Raw genomic sequence first — 23022 nt, forward strand, 5'->3', positions numbered from 1 at the left:
GTTACCCCAATTCGGTTGCGATCGGATTGGTTATCCTGAGCTGCGGTTCAGAAGCTGGCTGCGGTCAGATTGAGACTCTTGGGCTGCGGTCCACCGTTTGGTTGCGATCAAACGTTTCTATACGAGCTGCGGTTCGTCCTTTTTCCTGGCTGCGGTCAGATGACATCCTCTTGGGCTGCGGTCCACTGTTTGGTTGCGATCAAACACTATGATGAGCTGCGGTTCATCGGTCGGTTGCGATCGACCCCTCCGTATTGCGATACGGGGCAGGGTGCTGCGGGGCCGTGTCAGAGCTATATGCGCTGACCCTCATGTATGGGCATGCGATTGGTCCTGTGGCGCCAACAAAGTGTGTTATGTTTTGTGACAGGGACGAGTTGTGATTACAAGTATCTTGGGGAATGTGACATTGAGATTTATGTTGGGGATTGTCCATGTTGGGTTATGATCATTGTTTATACCTTGCCTTATCTGCCGTATCTGTTGTGAACTGTATATGCTCGTTATAAACTGTTGCTTGTGTCTGGCCTTATCTGTCGAGTCATTCCCGGTTTTAAAACTAGAGTTCGTAGGATATATCTTCCTGCTCAAAATGGTTTTCATATATCTATATATATCTCTATATGTATTGTATTTCAACGCGTTGGAGTGGGTTACCAGCATCTCTCGCTGAACAGATATATTTGGCTTTCAGGCACAGAAGATTAAGTCACTGGAGTGCGCTAGAACTTAGAAGTAGATAGTTTCCCTTTTTGGCCTGCGTGCCACGCTTACGTATTTACGCTTTGAGGATATTAGTTAGTTAGCCTGTGCACTTGGGTTCTCTAGCCCAGGTGTGGCATAGCACCCCGAACACTTTTATTTATAGCTTGGGATTTAATAAGATTCTACCTTTATTATAAGTTTTTAAATGTTTTAAAAATCTGGGGTGTTACGCACTCCCACCGTCAATGTGACACCCCAAAATCCAAATTCAATTAATGGATTAATTGAGTATTAATCATATTTCAATTGGTGAATTGATTCCTAAAATCCTGAAATTCAATACTTGAGGACTAGTAATTTACAAGTCAACCCCAAAGTCAAAGTTGTACCTTGAGCTTTGAAGGGAGTTCCCTTGTTCCTTACATCTTCTAATGTTAGTAAGGGCATTCTTGACCTTTCACATGGTGTTAGTATTGTAACCTAACCTAGTAGACATCTTCATTCTATCCCTTACAATTTCAAAAAATTTAGCTCTACCTTCTCTCTAAAAAGGTGAGTAGATTTTCTTCCATGCCAAGTTGAGGCCTTGCCAAGACTTCAAGAGTTGCTTCCAAGAGGTAACCCATCTTGAGTAGCTTTTCTTCCAAGCCAAGTTGTATTTGGGCATCTAGGAGGGTAAGATCTAAGTCCATCTTGTGTTTTTGGTTTCATCTTAGGTGTCTTTTCTTAAAGGTAGGATCTTTATGATCTTTTGGTTTGTGTTTGAAGTGGGTTTGGAAGGTGAGCCTTGAGAAGAGCTTGTTATGGTGTAAAGTGAAGTCTTTTAGTCTACAAGAGGTAACCCATGCTCTACAAAATCTATTTTGCTTACCTATATGTGATTTCTTGGATTCTACTTGTGTTTTGCTATAAAATGTGAGTGTTTATGCATTTCTCTTGTGAAAATGCATATCTAGAGCTTGTGTTTAGGGTTCTCTTGTGCCATTGCTTGGCATTTTCTATGATTCAAGTCATTTTGTTGTATTGGGTGAGATTTGACATGTTTTGGACTTGAATTTGTGTTTGGAGATGAATTTCGCGAAGTGTGGTGTTGTGGTACAAGTTGTACTCGCGGGCGGAACGGCGGGTAGGAGGCCCACCCGCGGGGTACATTTCTTTGGCGGCCTGTACCCGCGGGCGGAACCGCGGGTAGGGGCCTACCCGTGGGTACGTAATATGGTGATGTTGGGGATTTGTTCCCCGTGATTCGTTTGACTCGGTATTTGGTCTTTTGACTTCCTGATGTTCTTTTGTGGAACTATTTGAGTGTCTTCTTGATGTTTCGTATGTCTAGAACTATATGGTAGGTATCCATGTAGGACTTTGGTGTCTTGAATCGTGCTAAGTGTTTAACATTTTGTTTCGTTGAACCGTGATGAGTCTTGTGTGTTCCTCGGAACTACCTTTGGTTTACCCGTTTAATAAGCATGCTAGTTTGGTATCTAAATGCTAGCGTGTGTGTTGTTTGTACCTTTCGATGGGTTGATGATAACTTGTGTTATACATCGTCGTTGTTGTTGGGCTGTGACCTATTCCTTGATTGATTATGTTTCATATCTTCGTTGTGATCCGTTGATTGATTCCTATTGAGGTGTGATGCGTGTGTGGCTGTACCTGGATTACACGATTTCGGTTTATGGGGCCTTAATCACCAAGGTACGGCAGCGGTCCTCGTGGTGGCCGTGATGCGATTATGGAGTTGTGACCTGTGTGTCAGGTTCACGTATTTTCTTGGGAAGGCGTGTGTCGCCGCGTGTGTTTGTACGGTACCTTGGGTACTATGAAATTGGTGGTCTCGTTGGTGGTCGTTAGTCGGGGACGACGGTCCCAGGTGGGAAAAGGTTGGACTAAGAAGTACAGTGGTCCTGGAGGTAATGGTTGGAAAGAAGAAACAAGGTTGGGGGTAGCCATAAGGTTGGAACCGGGCATAGGGAAGGCATATCAACTCGTGATGGGTGATGTCACGAGGGCTTGTGTAGTCGTTGTGGTGAGTTCTTCTCTTGTGACGTGTGTAGTCACAAAGGCATGTGTTGACTTGTCATGTGTTGTCGGTTGTGTGAGTCTTATTCTTTTGTGTTTTGCTTGTCGGGTTTTGATCTATTGTGTGATGATAGATCATGCCTTGACTCTTCTTGTGAGTCATGTTGTTCTTGTGGTTTTGGGATGTGTTCCCGTGTTGCTGTTGTTGAGAGTGTTGAGTCTTGCGTTGGCTTTTACTCTTGGTTTTACATTTATATATATATGTATTCCGTTTCGAAAATGGTTTTACCACTTATACCTTACTTATGTATTGTCTAGACGAGAGCGCAGTCTAGTGCCCGATAACATTGCTCCTTCCGTTTGTTTTATGGCCTGTGTGCCTAACTAGTTGTACACTTGTGAGATTTACGATAGTTGTGAACCATGCAGATTTTGTCGTAGCGTTCATCTTTGTTGGTGAACGTGGCATAACACCCCATGACTTGGATTCATGTTTATCCAGTTATCTTTTAATCTTCCGTTGTGCTAGTTGTTTAGTTGTTTTAAGGTTTTTTTATAGCATGTGCTTTTAGGGGGTGTTACAGTTGGTATCAGAGCCTAGGTTTGAGCCTAGGAAGAGTTAAGTCTAGACTTTCTAAGTGGCTAAGTGTGGTTGAGACCCTTAAGCGACCTTTAGAAGCTAAGTGTTAGGCTTAGGACTCTAGGTTGCGTGGTGAGCTGTGTGTTGCTTTCTATTCTTTGCTTATTTGCTATCTTTTGGTAATCGTGTTGTTGTAGCAGAAGTTTGCAATGCCTCCCCGTCAGCGTGCCGCAACGTTTGAAGACATGAGTGAAGTGGTTAAGAAATATCGGTTGCCCGAATCTAGTAACGCTTCTGGGGTGATTGAGCGGTGGATCCGGAGTGGCACGTCCACACAAGAGTTAGTCCTAGTGCATCTACCTTGCCGGCATCCCGGGATTTAAGAGGGAATGGGAGAATAGAGGTTCATCAACCGACGGAAGGATCACCCCAGGAGAGAATGCTTACCTTAAGTGAAGTTCGAACAAGTGACAGTGATGTAGTGGTTGGAACCTTTCTCGTGCAATTCGTCCCGGTAACGATCTTGTTCGATTCGGGAGCATCTAACTCGTTCGTGTCACCCGGACTCATGAAGAAGTTGGGTTTATCTGGGGGCATTGGAGTGGAGTTTAACGTGAAGGTAGCATCGGGAGAAGTTAGGACGTGTGACCATCTCTTCGAAGGCATCAAGATCAACATCAAGGGAGAAGAGTTTCCTAGCGATCTAATCCAGTACGACTTGGACGGGATAGACGTGGTCTTAGGTATGGATTGGCTAGGACGGTTTCTAGCCCAAATCCTGTTTCAAGGATCAGAAGGTGGTGTTACGAGGACCCAGTGGGAAAAGGGTATCTTATCGGGGAACAACGGAAGAACCCGGGATTAAGCTAGTGTCAATGATGAAGATGAAGAGGTACATGGAGAAAGGCAATGAATTGTTCTTATGCTCGGTCGAGAACTTGAAGGCAAAAGGGGATGTAGCTCAGACCATCCCCGTTGTCCGTGAATTCCTTAATGTTTTTCCCGATGAAATACCGGGTATGCCCCCTACGAGAGAAGTGGAATTCTCGGTGGATCTTATGCCGGGCACTGCACCAATTTCTAAGCCCACATACCGGTTGGCAACGAAGGAAATGCAAGAGCTGAAAACCCAACTATAAGAGCTTCTAGATAAAGGTTACATCCGACCAAGTACGTCGCCGTGGGGAGCTCCGATGTTGTTTATAAAGAAGAAGGATGGTAGTATGAGGTTGTGCATCGACTACCGGGAGCTGAATCAAGTCACCATCAAGAACAAGTACCCTCTTCCAAGAATCGACGACTTGTTTGATCAACTCCGTGGCACAGGAGTGTTTTCCAAAGTTGACTTGAGGTTGGGGTATCATCAGATAAAGGTGGCAGACAAGGATATTCCTAAGACCGCGTTTCGGACTTGGTGCGATCACTACGAGTTTACGGTTATGCCATTCGGTTTGACTAATGCCCCTGCAGTATTTATGGACTTGATGAATAGGGTGTTCAAACCTCACCTCGATGATTTCGTGATCGTATTCATCGACGACATCTTGGGCATCTATCAATCACGTGGCCTAGAAACGCTACACTGTCCTTCCAAAACTCGCACTTTGAAAACTTGGCGTACAACTGCTTTTCCCTCAAGATTTGAAGTACCGTCCGAAGGTCTCCAACATGCTCCTCCTTATCCTTTGAATAGCTTTTCTTCCAAGCCAAGTTGTATTTGGGCATCTAGGAGGTAAGATCTAAGTCCATCTTGTGTTTTTGGTTTCATCTTAGGTGTCTTTTCTTAAAGGTAGGATCTTTATGATCTTTTGGTTTGTGTTTGAAGTGGGTTTGGAAGGTGAGCCTTGAGAAGACCTTGTTAAGGTGTAAAGTGAAGTCTTTTAGTCTACAAGAGGTAACCCATGCTCTACAAAATCTATTTTGTTTACCTATATGTCATTTCTTGGATTCTACTTGTGTTTTGCTATGAAATGTGAGTGTTTATGCATTTGTCTTGTGAAAGTGCATATCTAGAGCTTGTGTTTAGGGTTATCTTGTACCATTGCTTGACATTTCCTATGATTCAAGTCATTTTGTTGTATTGGGTGAGATTTGACATGTTTTGGACTTGAATTTGTGTTTGGAGATGAATTTCGCGAAGTGTGGTATTGTGGTACAGGTTGTACCCGCGGGCGGAATGGCGGGTAGGAGGCCCACCCGCGGGGCACATTTCTTGGGCGGCCTGTACCCGCGGGCGGAACCGCGGGTAGGGGCCTACCCGTGGGCCTACCCGCGGGTACGTAATATGGTGATGTTGGGGATTTGTTCGCCGTGATTCTTTTGACTCGCTATTTGGTCTTTTGACTTCCAGATTGTAATTTTGCATTTCCTCATTCTTAGTCAAGTTTACTGTATTTAGACTGACGAATTCGATTGACTGATTTGTTGATGAGATCAGTCAGTAAGATACATCACGGTAAATATAAAAGAAAGAGATAATAGAACACACCAACACACAAGATGTTTACCCAGTTCGATACAGTATGTATCTACGTCTGGGGGACGATCACATAAGCGTCCAATCCACTAAATCATAATCCAATGTACAACGGTAGAGAAATAATAATCTCACCTAAGTGCCCCACACAAGGTACGTACCCAGTCTACACAGGTTTAGTGGATTGTTGAAGATGGAGAGCCACGCATCCAGAAGTCCAAGGAAATCCCTTCACTTGGAGAGCCAACTCTGATGCCGTCCACTTTAGTGACGCTCTGTTCAGTTGTTCCCACAACTGTGTGATCGTAACCCTAATTCTCGTCGAATAAGAGTACTTATAGTTCCATCAATAAACACTCTCCATAGATATCTTTGATTGTAGAAGGCAGGACTATAATTGAGGAATGTAATTTTGAAGATTAGGTCCATACCTTTCCAGAATATATATGTTGATCTTCTTTCCAAACTTGTCTGCTCATACCGCGTACAGCCTTATAGAAATCAACTTCCTAAACCAGATCTTTAGTGTCAGTCCCTCTGTTGTTGTCTCTAATTAATTATTCCCCTGTAGACCAAAACTGACACTTAGCTAATCCTATCTTAGTATGCCATAATAATATTGCCAATTATAAGTTGGGGTTTTTTGAGCAAATAAAACACTAACAAACTCCCCCTTTGACTATTATTTGGCAAAACAACTCGACTACTTAAAAAACATATAATACTGCAAAACGACTAAGATAGGATTATCCAAAACAAAATTCGATTACAAAGCAGACAAAGAAACATAGCATACACATCATGCTGAAACAAAAACAAAGTCAAGAAAACCATTGTTTAACCAGATGCCATCACAAACACAAAAACACCCAGCCAGGGCCAGAAGGTACAAAAACAACTCCAAACACAAACTCCCCCTGAGTCATATTACTCCCCCTTTTTTCCAAAGGAGAGCCAAAGCCATGTCAAGCGTTGGAGGGAGTCTCACTGTCAGACTTCACTGGATCAGCAGTCGCGGCCTCAGTCAGGCTTAATCGAAGAAGAACAGTGGCTAATTCCGTCCGAGCCCCTGTTAGCTGTTTAGCAATGATGCCATGGACTGTTTCAAGCTTAGAAACTCTAGCATTCAGTTGGATGGAGAGTTGAAGATCTCGCGCATGTGGAGAGTCATCCGTCACTGCATCAGCCTGAGAATTGGAAGGGGCATTCACCGGCGTAACATCACAGATATGATCTCTAGATAATAGACGTCAGTAAACCGTTTATGGAAGGGTCGGACTGATCACCTCACTTGCCATAGGCTCAAGTCCCTGAGATGTAAGAATACCATAAATCAAATTTGGGAATGGCAGCCGTACCTTTTGTTCTCTCGGGTGGATCAGAGTGAGAATGTGATAATATATCCACGCCCCCAGATCAATAGTTATCTTCGTTCCAATTCTGAATAGGAGACTGGCCAATTGCTTGCCAACAGTGTGGAAATGAGCTGAAGGAAGCCAGTTGTGCAAAGCAAGACGATGAAGGATCACATATTTGGAGGTAAGCTGCGAGCTAGGCAAAGTGTCATTATCTCCAGTGGGCCATTTGTCAGCTTGTCCACCAGTTATCATCTTGGCCACTGCATCCCAGTCAGTGATAGCGTCATCTTGGACTCCTTGCAGGCCATAGTACCCGTTAATGACATCAGGGCCAAACACATACCACTTCCCACGAATGAAGATCTGCATTGGTCGCACTCCAGACAAATTGTCCACCTCATCATTTAGATTACAATAAAATTCATAGGTGAGCAACTTTGAGTAAGGACAGATGGCAGAAACAGTCTTCAGCAGACCGACTTCTTTCAGCAACGGTAGAACATCACAGTCAGAATTCATCTGATTTTCATCCACAGCTCTTTGAACAATCAGATCTCTTCGTACCATGGTAGACCACTTGGCTTGAGCAGTAGGGGAACGAACTGAGGTCTGTAGATGGACAAGTCAGAGCTTTCAACAGCTTGAACTTCAGGAGTAACACTCCTTCCTCTGGCACGAGTAGCAGGCTTCCCTTTTCTGGAAGAGGATGGTGGAACAGCAGTAGTTTGAGCAGCAATAGAACTCTTTTGCTTGACAGAAGACCTTAAGGTCTTAAACACTTGTTGGACATGAGTATTGGTTTCAGTTTTCACAGGCTCACTCGACTTCCGTTTCTTCTCAGGTTGATCTGTATCTGCAGTGTCATCACCAGACTCAACCACAACCTTGACACGTATATTCTTTCTCTTTGATCTTCTTGTCTCCTTGGATGGGGAGTGTACAGGAGACACAGAGTGACTGGAATCAGATACTTGAGCAAAAGAGCCACCAAGCAGATTAGTAACCTCTCGTATTTTAAATTTTGTGGAATCAGGGTGAGTAGTTGTAACACCCCCCAAACAAGACCTATATAAAAGTCTTAACACATGCAGATTAAATGACAAAACTAGCACAACGAAAGATGAAACGAAACTGGATAAAAGAAATCCAACGGGGTGTCACGCCACGTCTACCTCACACGGTAAACGCTACGGCAAACAATCTACAAGTGTATAACACTATCTCAATACATCAATCTTAAACAGTCTAAAAACATTGGCGCACAGGCTAGAAAAATCACAGTCTAAAGGTGAAGGTGCTAAGCTACCAGGCTCTAGACATCGCGCTCGTCTAAACATCACCTGAAAGATACAAAGATAAACATTGGGACGACGCCCGGTCAGCGAATAATGCTGGTAACCCACCAATACCGTTAAGTATAATACATAGGTAGATATAAGATATAAAACCATTTTCGAAACGGAATACATAAGTATATAAGTTAAAAACCAAGATCAAAAGACAACACAAGACTCATCACTCACAAGGATAATACCGGGAACACATCCCAAACCATAAAGGTTAACCACACACAAGGTAAAGACTCACCCAACGGCAACACATGGCAAAACACCACAAGTCTCCGTGACTACACACGTCACGAGAGAAGATCACACAATTCTAGCTTTACAAGCCCACGCAACATCACCCATCGCGAGTTTGGTATGCCTTCCTTATGCCCTGTTCCAACCTTATGGTTACCCCCAACCTCGTACCTTCAAGCCAACCATTACCTCCAGGATCCCCTGTACAGCCAAGTCCAACCTTATTCCGCCAGGACCGTCGTCTCCCACCTATAACCACCAACGAACCACCACCAATCACGGCAACACATTCCTGGATAACACATGTTATCCCCCAATCACGTGGACCCATCACTCAGGCCACAACTCCATAATCACGTCACGGCCACCACGAGGACCGCTGCAATACCTTGGTGACTAGTGTCCCATACCATTAATCGTGCAATCCAGGTAGAGCCACACACGCACCACAACTCACACGAGTCAAACAACGAATTACAACGAAGGTATGAAACACACTCAATCAAGGAACGGGTCACAACCCAACAACAACAACGATGAATAACACAAGTTATCATCAACCAAACGGAAGGTACGAACAACACACACGCTAGCATTAAGACAACGAACTAGCATGCTTTAACAATGGGGAAACACAAGATAGTTCCGAGGAACACACAAGACAATTCTTGGTTCAACGAAACACAATGTTGAACACTTAGCACGATTCAAGACACCAAAGTCCTACATGGATACCTACCATATAGTTCTAGACCTACGAAACATCAAGAAGACACTCAAATAGTTCCACAAAAGAACATCGGGAAGCCAAAAGATCAAATACCGAGACAAACAAATCCCGAACGAACACCATCTTGTTCCCCGCGGGTGGACCCACGGGTATTACCCCACCCGTGGTCCCGCCCGCGGGAACACCTCCCCACAGGCCTATGTACCCGCGGGTAGGTCGGAGGGGGGTGCCCCGCCCGCCGTTCCACCAGCGGGAACATCCCTGTTCCACAATAAATCCCTTCGGGGATTTTCATCTCCAAACACAAATTCAAGTCCAAAACATGCCAAATCTCACCCAACACAACAAAATTACTTGAATCATGGAAAATGCCAAGCAATGGCACAAAGGAATCCTAAACACAAGCTCTAGATATGCAATATCACAAGATAAATGCATAAACCCTCACATTTCATAGCAAAGAACAAGTAGAATCCAAGAAATCACATATAGGTAAGCAAAATAGGTTTTGTAGAGCATGGGTTACCTCTTGAAGACCAAAAGACTTCTCTTACACCACAACAAGCTCTCCACTAGGCTCACTTCTCAAACCCACTTCAAGATCAAACCAAAAGATCATAAAGATCCTACCTTTAAGAAAAAGACAACTAAGATGGAACAAAAAAGACTAGACAAGCTTAGATCTTACCCTTCTAGATGCCCAAATAGATGAAAGGTTGAATCTTGGAAGCAAAACTTGGAATCTTGACAAGGGTCTCAACTTGGCTTGAAGAATAAGCTACACTTCTTTTCTAGAGAGAAGGTAGAGATATTTTCTAGGAATTGTAAGGGATGAAATGAAGAAGTCTTCTAGGTTTAGGTTACAATACTAACTCTTGGTGAAAAGACAAGGATACCCTTACTAACCCTTAGAAAGTGTAAGGAACAAAGGAACTCCCCTCAAAGCACAAGGTACAACACAACTTAAAGATTGACTAGTCAAATACTAGTCCTTGAGTATTAAAAATCAGGATTTTAGGAATCAATTCCTCAAAAGGAATAGAATTAATTACTCAATTAATTCATGGATTGAAGTGTGGATTTTTGGGGTGTCACATCCTCTCCCCCTTCAAAGAAGTTTCGTCTCCGAAACTTGGGCACAACGAATTAAAAGCGAATGTTAACAAGGAAATGAAATTGTGACAAGAAATTTCAAGAATATCCCTTTTGGTCAAAAACTCCAAAAGTACTCACAAGGGTTCCAAAGCAAAGAAGAAGACATTACGAATTCAAGGATTGGCAAGAGGTCAACAAACGGATAGATTGAGCATCAAGAACTCTAACCTCAATACAACCACCAACTTCTAGACAACAACCAACTACTCACAAGCCAAACAACAAGGAAACAAACAAAACAAGCAAGCACACAAAGCACACAACAACCTAACACCAAGCTAACAACGGCCAAGAAAGAAACAACAAGAAAGAAGCGAACGGGGTTACCACAATACAAACTAGAACTCCTCACTCTCCGACTCTTCGGCCTCTTCAGAATCTTCCTCTTCGTCTTCGTCTCTGTGACTAGAACTAGCTTCAATCTGGTCCAGCCTCTGATGCACCACGACGAACTGCGACTTCACAAACGCAAAGCCCTCGGCGATCAAACTGTTCTGCTGACGAAGCAAAGAGACGACGTCCTGCTCTCTCGTGGTGCGAGCTTCCTTCCTTCTCTGGCTTTCCTCACTGTTTGATTCACTTACTTCAGCTTCGGCGGTCTCCGGTGCTCCTACTTCTTCTTCTTGATCTGCTTCCTCCTCAACTTCTTCGTCACCACCCAAACTCTGTACTGCAAGGCTCAACTTCCCGGCATAGACTCCAAGCTCAGCAGCTAACTCTGCCCGTTCAACAGGTGCTTTCCTTGCAACCTCTTCAAGCGTGATGTACTCACCACTATCCAACTGAAACAGATTACAACTCCGGAGATTGGCGGTATCCAACACCATCTTTCCCACAGCCTTCGGGAGACAGCCATCCACACTAACACCTTTCTTAACCAAGATCGAACACAGCACCATTCCATACGGCAAACTCTTCCGGTTGTGATCCCGGCAAAACACCATGTGTAGCATCATCAAAGCAGGCAGGTTGGACTTAACCATATTCTTCAGACAGAAAACAAAGGTGCATTCCAACTTACCCAACAAACTGTTATTAGGCAACAAACAATCTAACACCAACATCACCAAGATCTTTTGTTCTGCAGACAACCACTTCTTTTCCGGCCTAGAAGCTTGAGTGAAACCACTCGTACGGCGAAACAAATAGCTCAAATAGTCACGGTACCCCATGGTATCCATACTAATCCAAGAATGACCACTGTACTGAGCCACTCCGGTAGCAGACAAACTCAATAACTGAGCCAACCTCTTCTCAGACAACACAACCTTCACACCTCTCACCTTAGAGGTGATCTCAAGCCTTTCACCTTCCTTCGTCACAACCATGTGACGGTAGAACTCTTTCACCAAACTCGGGTAAGTCTCGGCCCTTGTGGCGAGAAACCCATCCAACAAACCTTGAAATCTAGGCAAATCCAACAAGGAACTAGGAAAAGATTCCGGATCAAAAGCTTTACCTTCAAGCACAAGGTTGTGGGCATCCACCCTTTCCGGTTTCCTAGCCAAACTTGACCTTCTAGGCATGACTGAAGATGATCCAAAGCTCAACCAAAAGAACCCAATGCTCTCCTTCTACTCTACTCTCTCTCGCGGCTCTCCCTCTCTCTCACGGCACTCTCTCTCTCTCGCTGCACTCTCTCACAGCGGCGGCGGCGGCGCGACAGCTCGGCGACGACGAACGGCGAACGGTGGCGAGGCGGTGGCTTGGCAACGGCGGCGCGACGGGCAGGTTGGTGGTGGCAGGTTGCGAAAGGAGTGACGGGGTGGGGTGGTGCTGGGTAGTTCACGAGTAGGGAGAAGGAAAAGGAGAAGAGAATTTGGGAAAATTAGGGATTTGGGTGAGATTGGGGAAAAGATGATTAAATTTGGTGATTTTGAACAAAGTGGGAATTTAAGGTTTAGGTGGAATTAAAATAGGTTAGGTTTTAAGAAAGACAATTGGCTCAAGTTGTTTAGAGGTTGGGTTGACAAAGATTAGGCTCGGGTTCGAAACTTCAAGGTTACAATCAAATATTAGGCTTGGCTTTTAAGCTACACAAGGAAAGGTTTTGGGTATGAATTTTGCTATTTTCCAAATCAAAGAATACTTGGAAAATTTAGGGAAATGCACATGGAATTGTTGTAAGAACAACCAAGTACAAAGGTGGAAGAATTGATCTAAGCACAAGTACAAAGGTGGAAGAATTGATCTAAGCACAAGATAACTTAAGGATAGATGGCTACCACAAAACAAGATGCCAACTAAAGAAAACACTTAGCAAGAAAAGAGTCTATACTAAGCATCCAACGAATTACTAACAAGGAAAGCATGCCGAGGATTGCCAAACAAAGACAACTACGAAACACAAGATAGCACCCGAGGCAACAAAGAACACAACACTCTCGGGGAAACAAGGATAGGCTCGAAAACAAGGGTTACCTGCTAACTCTTCCTCCACCAGACCCTCCGACTCCGCCTGCGAACGCGCCATCACGAAGACCCTCCCAGGCGGCCTAGCTCCGACGGCTCCGCGACCTGAACTCCCTCCTGGTGCTCCTCCGGCTCTCGGGGGTGGCGACAACGCTCTCTGACCGGCAAGCTGGGGACACTCCGCGACTCTGTGACCAGCAACTCCACAACGAAAACACTTAAATCCCTGGCCATAACAATCCTGGCCCGGGTGCACCTTCCCACACTTACGACAACCAACCGATTTAGCTTGAACCTGAGGCTCCATCCTAACTGGTCCTTGAGAAGAAGATGACACAACTCTAGCCGGAAAATTCGGTCGGGGTTTCTTGAAGGTAGAAGAACCTCCACTCTCAACTCTCTTCCTGACCAACTCCAACGAACTCTTCTGAAGCTGCTGAACGCGAAACAGATCTGTAACACCCCAGATTTTCAGGATATTTAAAAACTTATGAAACAAAGGTGAAATCTTATTAAATCCCAAAAACAGAATACAAGAGTACGGGGTGCTATGCCACACCTGAGTTAGAGAACTCAGGTGCACAGGCTAACTAACTAATGCCTCAATAATGTAAATGTGTGAACATGGCACGCAGGCCGAAGGGGAAACTAACTACTTCTATGTTCCAAGTTCTAGCGCGCTTCAGTGACTTACTCTTCTGTGCCTGAAAGCCAAATATATCTGTTCAGCGAGAGATGCTGGTAACCCACTCCAATGTGTTGAAATACATTACATATAGAGATATATATAGATATACAAAAAACCATTTTGAAGCATGAAGATATATCCTACGAGACTCTAGCTTTTAAAACCGGGAATGACTCGACAGATAAAGCTAGACACAAGCAACAGTTACAACAGGCGTATACAATCCACAACAGGCAAGACAGATAAAGCTGAGCACAATTAATAATCATAACCCAATGTAAACAATCCCCAGCATAGATCCCATAGTCACATCCCCCAATATAATCATAAACACACTCATCCATATCTCATCACATAGCACACTTTGTTGGCGCCACAGGACCAATCGCATGCCCATACATGAGGGTCAGCGCATATAGCTCTGACACGGCCCCACAGCACCCTGCCCCGTCTCCCATTACGGAGGAGCCGATCCCAACCGACTAATGAACCGCAGTTCTATATAATATTTATATACCTGACCGGTCTCTACCAGCCTGGTTAACAGTTGGGATGGTTCTCAACCCATTCAACTGCCCGTATAGTGGACCTTTGTCCTATATAATATTTATATACCTGACTGGTCTTTACTAGCCTGGTTAACAGCCGGTATGGTTCTCAGCCCATCCGACTGCCCGTATAGTGGAACTTAGTCCTATATAATAGTTATATACCTGACCGGTCTCTACCAGCCTGGTTAACAGCCGGTATGGTTCTCAGCCCACCCGACTGCCCGTATAGCCCGATTGATCTCAACCAATTCGGGGTGGCACGCACACATAACACGTAGCAAGCACATGCAACCCACATTAACACAATGGGAAGGGGAGGAAACGTATAACAAAACCTATGCGTGATCCTTCACATGCTAAGAATAGTCCTAAGGGGTTCATACTCCTTTCACCTAGGTCAGCGGGATACCAATTCAATTAGCATGCAATATATAAGACTCATACAACCTACGAACGGTACCCGAAATATCAAACTAGACATAGGCACGATAGACGGAGTCCGTTGGGACACCACGGGGGTCGGGGAAACATCAAATGGGGAAGCCGAAATCCGGGGTTGGGGTATTTTCCAGCGGGTAGCCGGTGGGTGGGGGTCCACCCGCCGGCTGCCCGCCGGCGTGCACTGTTCCGGGCAGCTGCCCGCCCGCCGGCTTCCCGCTGCCGGGACTGCCCGATTTGGCCGCGGGTAGGTGGCGGGTCCCCTACCCCCACCTACCCCCCCACTGACTCTTTTCATTACAAAAACGCCCCGGGAACCATTGTGGAACCCGAAACCATGCTTAGACACTTTACAACGCAATTAACGATCAACACGTAGTCAAATAACGGATCAAACACGAGAAACGTATGGCACATAATGTAACGTGCTTTTCTAACACAATCGACTCCCCAAACATGCAATTTCCCACCCGATAAACCAAGAATGATATCATACGATACAACCTAGGGTTCTAATCACTTTTATACCCACAAGAATACGATTCGTCCTCCAATTACAAGATTCGGTGCAAATAACACATAAGCATATACAATTATCAAGAATGACATATAAACATCAAGAACTCCACATAATTATCAAAAACATCATAATTATCAAGAATCTCCCAATATCAAGATCCCCCATGGTATTATCCCATCAATCATCAATAATAATATCGCAAATCATCAATACACAATAATATGGGGAAATCCTATGGGGGAAATCATAGCTATGAAAATAGGTTTTGTTGAGACATGGGTTACCTCTTAGCCTTAATTAATTCCTTGGCTATGAAGGGTCTTTCTTTAAGCTTTCTTGCTTTCTTGATTTCTTCTAGGGGGATTCTTGGAGCTCTTTGGGGTGGTGGGCGTTATTCTTGTGGTGGGGGGTTTCTAGGTGCCCCTTAAGTCCCCTATTTATATATTTAGGTATCCTAGTTAGGAACTAATATTATGGGCTTGCTAGTTCTATTTCATTTGGGACTAAGGATTGGGTTTAGGGATAAGGGCCCGTGGACTATGGTGGGCCTTCCTAATTAATTATTGTGATTTAATTCTTTCTTTTGGGCAATTGATTAAATGATTTAATTGATCTTAGGGGTCGTAACACGGGGTGTTACTGTAACACCCCAGATTTTCAGGATATTTAAAAACTTATGAAACAAAGGTGAAATCTTATTAAATCCCAAAAACAGAATACAAGAGTACGGGGTGCTATGCCACACCTGAGTTAGAGAACTCAGGTGCACAGGTTAAGTAACTAATGCCTCAGTAATGTAAATGTGTGAACATGGCACACAGGCCGAAGGGGAAACTAACTACTTCTATGTTCCAAGTTCTAGCGCGCTCCAGTGACTTACTCTTCTGTGCCTGAAAGCCAAATATATCTGTTCAGCGAGAGATGCTGGTAACCCACTCCAACGCGTTGAAATACAATATGTATAGAGATATATATAGATATACGAAAACCATTTTAAAGCATGAAGATATATCCTATGAGACTCTAGCTTTTAAATCCGGGAATGACTCGACAGATAAGGCTAGACACAAGCAACAGTTATAACAGGCGTATACAATCCACAACAGGCAAGACAGATAAAGCTGAACATAATTAATAATCATAACCCAACATAAACGATCCCCAGCATAAATCCCATAGTCACATCCCCAACACATTCATAACAACAACTCATCTGTATTTCATCACATAGCACACTTTGTTGGCGCCACAGGACCAATCGCATGCCCAAACATGAGGGTCAGCGCATATAGCTCTGACACGGCCCCGCAGCACCCTGCCCCGTCTCACATTATGGAAGAGCCGATCGCAACCGACTGATGGACCTTTGTCCTACATAATATTTATATACCTGACCGGTCTTTACCAGCCTGGTTAACAGTTGGGATGGTTCTCAGCCCATTCAACTGCCCGTATAGTGGACCTTTGTCCTATATAATATTTATATACCTGACCGGTCTCTACCAGCCTGGTTAACAGCCGGTATGGTTCTCAGCCCACCCGACCGGCCGTATAGCCCGATTGATGTTAACCAACTCGGGGTTACATGCACACATAACACATAGCAGGTACATGCAACCCACATTAACACATTGGGAAGGGGGAGAAAACGTATAACAAAACCTATGCGTGATCCATCACATACTAAGAATAGTCCTAAGGGGTTCATACTTCTTCCACCTAGGTCAACGGGATACCAATTCAACTAGCATGCAATATAATAGACTCATAAACCTACGAACGGTACCCAAAATATCAAACTAGACATAGGCACGATAAACGGAGTCCGTTGGGACACCACGGGGGACGGGGAAACATCAAACGGGGAAGCCGGGAACCCAAGATGGGAAAAATTCCAGCGGGTAGCCGGTGGGTGGGGGGCCACCCGCTGGCTGCCCGCCGGATTCACTATTCCGGGCAGAGGGTCGCCGGCGGGCAGCTGCCCGCTCGCCGGCTGCCCGCTGCCGGGATCACAATTCCGGCCGTGGGTAGGTGGCGGGTCCCCTACCCCCCACCTACCCCCCACTGACTCTTATCACACAATTTCGCCCCGGGAACCATTGTGGAACCCGAAACCATGCTTAGACACTTTACAACACAATCAACGACAACACGTAGGCAATTAACGGATCAAATACGAGAAACGAACGACACATAACCTATCATGCTTTTCTAAACATAATCAACACCCAAACATGCGATTACCCCACCCGATAATCCAAGAATAATATCATACGATACAACCTAGGGTTCTAATCACTTTTATATCAACAAGAGTACGATTCGCCTTCTAATTGTAAGCTTCGGTAAGAATAACACATAAGCATCAAGGGCATCACACAATTATCAAGAACAACACATAATCATCAAGAACTCCATATAATCATCAAGAACATCATAATTATCAAGAATCTCCCAATATCAAGATTATCAAGATCCCCCATGGGATCATCACATCAATCACCAATAATAATCATCACAAGTCATTAATACACAATAATATGGGGAAACCCTAAGGGGGAATCATAACTATGAAAATAGGTTTTGTTGAGACATGGGTTACCTCTTAGCCTTAATTAATTCCTTGGCTATGAAGGGTCTTTCTTTAAGCTTTCTTGCTTTCTTGATTTCTTCTAGGGGGATTCTTGGAGCTCTTTGGGGTGGTGGGCGTTATTCTTGTGGTAGGGGGTTTCTAGGTGCCCCTTAAGTCCCCTATTTATATATTTAGGTGTCCTAGTTAGGAACTAATATTATGGGCTTGCTAGTTCTATTTCTTTTGGGACTAAGGATTGGGTTTAGGGATAAGGGCCCGTGGACTATGGTGGGCCTTCCTAATTAATTATTGTGATTTAATTCTTTCTTTTGGGTAATTGATTAAATGATTTAATTGATCTTAGGGGTCGTAACACGGGGTGTTACACTCTCCCCCCCTTATCAGGAAGCTTCGTCCCCGAAGCTTGGTCCTTGTCGAGTGACTTTCTCTTAGTTACCTGGTGTGAAAAGTTCGGGGTAGCGTTCCCTCATTGTGTCTTTGAGCTCCCACGTTGCTTCCTCGGTCCCATGGTTGGTCCAGAGGACTTTCACCATTTCTATGGCTCGGCGACGGGTGTTTCTTGTCTTGGTGTCCAGGATCCTCACGGGTCTTTCTTCGTATACTAGTGACTCGTCGAGGTTCACGACCTCGGGTTGAAGCACGTGGCTCGGGTCGTTTACGTATTTCTTTAGCTGGGATATGTGGAATACGTTGTGTACTCGTTCTAGTTCGACGGGTAGGGCGAGGCGATAGGCTAGGTTCCCAACTTTTTCTATGATTTCATAGGGGCCGATAAATCGAGGGCTGAGCTTTCCTTTCCTTCCGAATCTCATCACCCCTCGTGTGGGCGAGATTCCCAACCAGACCTTGTCCCCAGTGTTGAACTCGGCTTGTTTCCTCTTTAGGTCGGCATAGGACTTTTGGCGGTCCTGGGCAGCCTTCATCCTCTCCCGGATGTGCTTGACCTTGGTGATTGTATCCTGTATGTGTTGGGGCCCTAGTGTTATTGGGTCGACCATGTCTTCCCAACATAAGGGGGTTCTGCATTTTTGTCCGTATAGAGCTTCGTAGGGTGCCATACGAATGCTCACGTGGTAGCTGTTGTTGTATGAGAATTCAATAAGGTCTAGGTGTTCCTCCCATGTCCCTTGAAAGTCCAACACGTAGGCTCTTAGCATGTCTTCGAGAGTCTGAATGGTCCTCTCGGTTTGGCCGTCCGTGGTGGGGTGGAAAGCAGTACTTAGTTTTAGTTGTGTCCCCAAGGCAAATTGCAGTGATTTCCAGAATTGTGAGAGGAACCTGGAGTCTCTATCGGATACGACGTTTCGGGGGACTCCGTGATACTTCACTACTCGGCTCAAGTAGGCTTGGGCTAGTTGTGTCATTGTCCACGTTTCCTTCATGGCGATGAATCGCGCTGTTTTGGTTAGTCGGTCCACTATGACCCAAATCTTATCCTTGCCGGTCTTCGTTGGGGGTAGTCCTCCGACGAAATCCATGGATATGGAATCCCACTTTCCTTGTGGTATCTCAAGGGGTTGTACGAGTCCCTTGGGCTTGCATCGTTCGGCCTTCACCATTTGGCAATTCAGACACCTGGCCACGAAATCCGCGATTTCCTTTTTCATGTTGGGCCACCAAAACGACCTTTTTACATCTTGGTGTAGCTTGTCACCCCCTGGGTGAACTGAGTATGGGGAGTTATGTCCTTCCTCCAAGATTTGTTGCTTCAAGTGGGGGTGCGTTGAGGGCACGCACCACCTACCTTGGTAACGGAGACTGCCGTCTTCGTGTATTTTGAAGGGTCCTTCCTTCCCCTGGGTTAGGTCGAGGCGGATTTTATCTAGTTCCGAATCCTGCTGTTGCCCTATTTTGATTTCCTCGAAGAGCGTAGGTACGACTCGTGTGCTGAATAAGTGGATGCCGGGGTGGTTTTGACCTTGTTTTATTATTTCCAAATTCAGTCTTTGGAAGTCCCTGTACAGTTGGTCCGGTAGGATCCAAGTGGTGTTGAGGGAGTGGTTAGTCTTCCTGCTTAGGGCATCTGCCACCACGTTAGCTTTTCCCTCATGGTATTGGATGTCCAGGTCATAATCCTTTATGAGTTCTAACCACCTCTGTTGTCTCATGTTTAGGTCTTTTTGGGTGAAGATGTACTTTAGGCTCTTATGGTCCGTGTAAATCTTGCATTGCACCCCGTATAAGTAATGCCTCCAAATTTTTAGTGCGAACACGATGGCGGCTAGCTCGAGTTCGTGGGTGGGGTAGTTTTCTTCGTGGGTTTTGAGCTGCCTGGATGCGTAGGCTATTACTCGGCCTTTTTGCATTAGCACGCACCCCAACCCCTTCTTGGATGCGTCACTGAAGACCTCGAATCCTTCCTCCCCGGAGGGGATGGCGAGTACGGGTGCCGTGGTCAACTTATCCTTCAATTCTTGAAAGGCCGAGACGCAGTCGTTGTCCCATTGGAAGGGGGTTTCCTTTTTCATGAGTTTGTTGAGGGGTTGGGCTATCCTGGTGAAGTCGGGTACAAATCTCCTGTAGTAGCCCGCCAAGCCTAGGAAGCTTCGGACTTCGGTGAGTGAGCTTGGTGTGGTCCATTCTTTAACGGCACGGATTTTGGCAGGGTCCACCTTAATCCCTTCCTTGGTTATCACGTGACCCAGGAAGGCCACGCTGTCTTTCCAAAATTCGCATTTAGAGAACTTGGCGTATAGTTGGTGCTCCCTTAGAGTTTGCAGGGTTATGCGGAGGTGTCTTTCGTGTTCTTCCTTGTTTCGGGAGTAGACTAGGATGTCATCAATGAATACAATGACGAAGTCATCCAAGTGGGGTCGGAATACTCGGTTCATGAGGTCCATGAATATGGCAGGCGCGTTGGTGAGTCCGAAGGGCATTACGGTGAATTCATAGTGACCGTAACGTGTCCGGAAGGCTGTTTTCTGAATGTCCGGTTTGGCCACCTGTATTTGGTGATACCCGGATCTTAGATTAATCTTTAAGAATACCCCTGCCCCTTTAAGTTGGTCGAACAAGTCGTCGATTCGGGGAAGGGGGTACTTATTCTTTATCGTGACTTGGTTAAGTTCCCTGTAGTCGATGCATAGGCGCATGCTCCCATCCTTCTTTTTAACAAACAACACTGGCGCTCCCCATGGGGAGGTGCTAGGACGGATGTAGTCCTTGTCTAGCAATTCTTGCAGTTGCGTCTTTAGTTCCTTCATTTCTTTTGGTGCTAATCGGTAGGGAGGTTTAGAAATTGGGGCAGCGCCCGGTACGAGATCTATGGTGAACTCGACTTCTCTGACTGGGGGTGCCCCGGGGATTTCGTCCGGGAAGACGTCGGTGAATTCGTTTACCACTAGAATGGTTTGTGGTTCGGGGGTTTTGGTGCTGAGGTCCTCGACCGAACATAGGAAGGTCTCGCTTCCCTTGTTTAGGTATTTCTTCATTTTCATCATGTTCACCACTTTGATCCCGGCTTCCTGGTGGGTCCCATGGTATGATACCCTCTTACCGTTTGGTCCCCGTAGGACCACTTTTTGTTCTCCGCATAGGATTTGTGCTTGGTATTTCCCTAGCCAATCCATGCCCAAAATCACCTGTACCCCATCCAGTTTGAATCGGATTAGGTTGCCGGGAAATTCCACCCCTTGTATGGTGATCATTATATTCTCGTACATGCGGTCGCATTCTAGGATTTCGCCGGAGGCCACTTTGACCTGGAGTCGGACCTTGGTGCTGGTGTTGAGGCCGAGCCGAGTGGCAAACTCGGTTGCTATAAACGAGTTGGTAGCCCCCGAGTCAAATAACACTGTGGCGGGGGTGGCGTGTACTAGGAAGGTTCCGAAGACTATGTTGCTATCCCCAATTTTGGCTTTGCTTAGAGTAAGGATTCTTCCTTGAGCGGTTGGCGCTGTGACTTGGCGGGGTGAGGCGGCCCTGGGGTTTTTAAGGCCGCGGGTGGGGTTCATGTGATTTCCTTCTGATTTCCTTTTGTTTCCCAGGCGTGTTTCCCGGGGTTGGTTTGGCACTTGTTGTAGTTGGGATGCCTTGGCATAGGCTTCCCTGAGGGTTCCTGGCTCTTGTGTGGCCAGGGCTTTTTGATATTCGGGGTCAAGGCCTGTTATGAACCTTTCGATCCGGATCCTTTCGGTGGGTACTAGCTCGCGGATGAGGCGAGCCAGTCGGTGGAATTGTTGGTAGTATTCCGTGATCGAGGTTGCACCTTGTCTTAGGTGGAGGAATTCTTCGTATATGGTGGCTCTTAGGTGGTTGGGATAGAATTGTTCTCGTAGCCGCGCTTTTAGGGTTTCCCAGTTGAATCCGGGGTCTTGTTCGCAGGTGGGTCCTTCGTGAGCCCACTAGGTGTCGGCCTCGTGTCTGAAGTAGAAGGAGGCCATTCTTACTTGGTGGTCCTCGGGGCATTTAGTTGCCCTGAATATCTTGTCGAAAGTCCCGATCCACTCCTCGAAGGTCGTGGGGTCTTCGTTTCCTGAGAGGGTGGGTGGTTGGTGTGTCGAGACTTGGTGGTGGATCTCCAAGTTCTCGTTTGGTAAAGGCTGGGGAGCGGTAGTACTTAGCGCCTGGGCAATTTGGGCCAGGCGTTGCAGATTCTGAGTCAGGAATTCCTCGGTGGGGAGTTTCGGTGTTCCTACCTGTCCTCTTCTCGGTGCTATCCTGGAGTTCATAGGTCGATGTTATTTTGCGTCCTTACCTTGATGAAATAAGCGAAGGGGGGGAGTTTCTTTAAGTTAGAAAGGGATAAAGTGATGAGAGGTTATGTGTAGGTTTCACAATCTCACCGCGCGTCCTAAAATTCCTAAATCCTATGTTCCTAAGTACCTAGTGTTTAAGCTTAATGTCCTAAGGTCTGATCTTAAGAGTCATATCCTAGGGTCAACTTTAGGCTCTGATACCAACTGTAACACCCCAGATTTTCAGGATATTTAAAAACTTATGAAACAAAGGTGAAATCTTATTAAATCCCAAAAACAGAATACAAGAGTACGAGGTGCTATGCCACACCTGAGTTAGAGAACTCAGGTGCACAGGCTAACTAACTAATGCCTCAATAATGTAAATGTGTGAACATGACACGCAGGCCGAAGGGGAAACTAACTACTTCTATGTTCCAAGTTCTAGCGCACTTCAGTGACTTACTCTTCTGTGCCTGAAAGCCAAATATATCTGTTCAGCAAGAGATGCTGGTAACCCACTCCAACGTGTTGAAAT

The 23022-nt window shown here is 45.5% G+C and overlaps 1 protein-coding gene across 1 annotated transcript; it reads left to right on the forward strand.

The window, feature by feature from the left end:
- The first annotated feature begins 4497 nt into the window (after positions 1 to 4497).
- LOC109169362 (RNA-directed DNA polymerase homolog) lies at positions 4498 to 6083 on the forward strand. The gene is made up of 2 exons (XM_019318245.1): positions 4498 to 4963; positions 5974 to 6083. Exons 1-2 carry the CDS (start codon positions 4498 to 4500, stop codon positions 6081 to 6083), a joined length of 576 nt encoding a protein of 191 aa, XP_019173790.1.
- Positions 6084 to 23022: the final 16939 nt, after the last annotated feature.

Source organism: Ipomoea nil, unplaced genomic scaffold (assembly GCF_001879475.1).
Source record: "Ipomoea nil cultivar Tokyo-kokei standard unplaced genomic scaffold, Asagao_1.1 scaffold3314, whole genome shotgun sequence".
Taxonomy (NCBI): Eukaryota; Viridiplantae; Streptophyta; class Magnoliopsida; order Solanales; family Convolvulaceae; genus Ipomoea; species Ipomoea nil.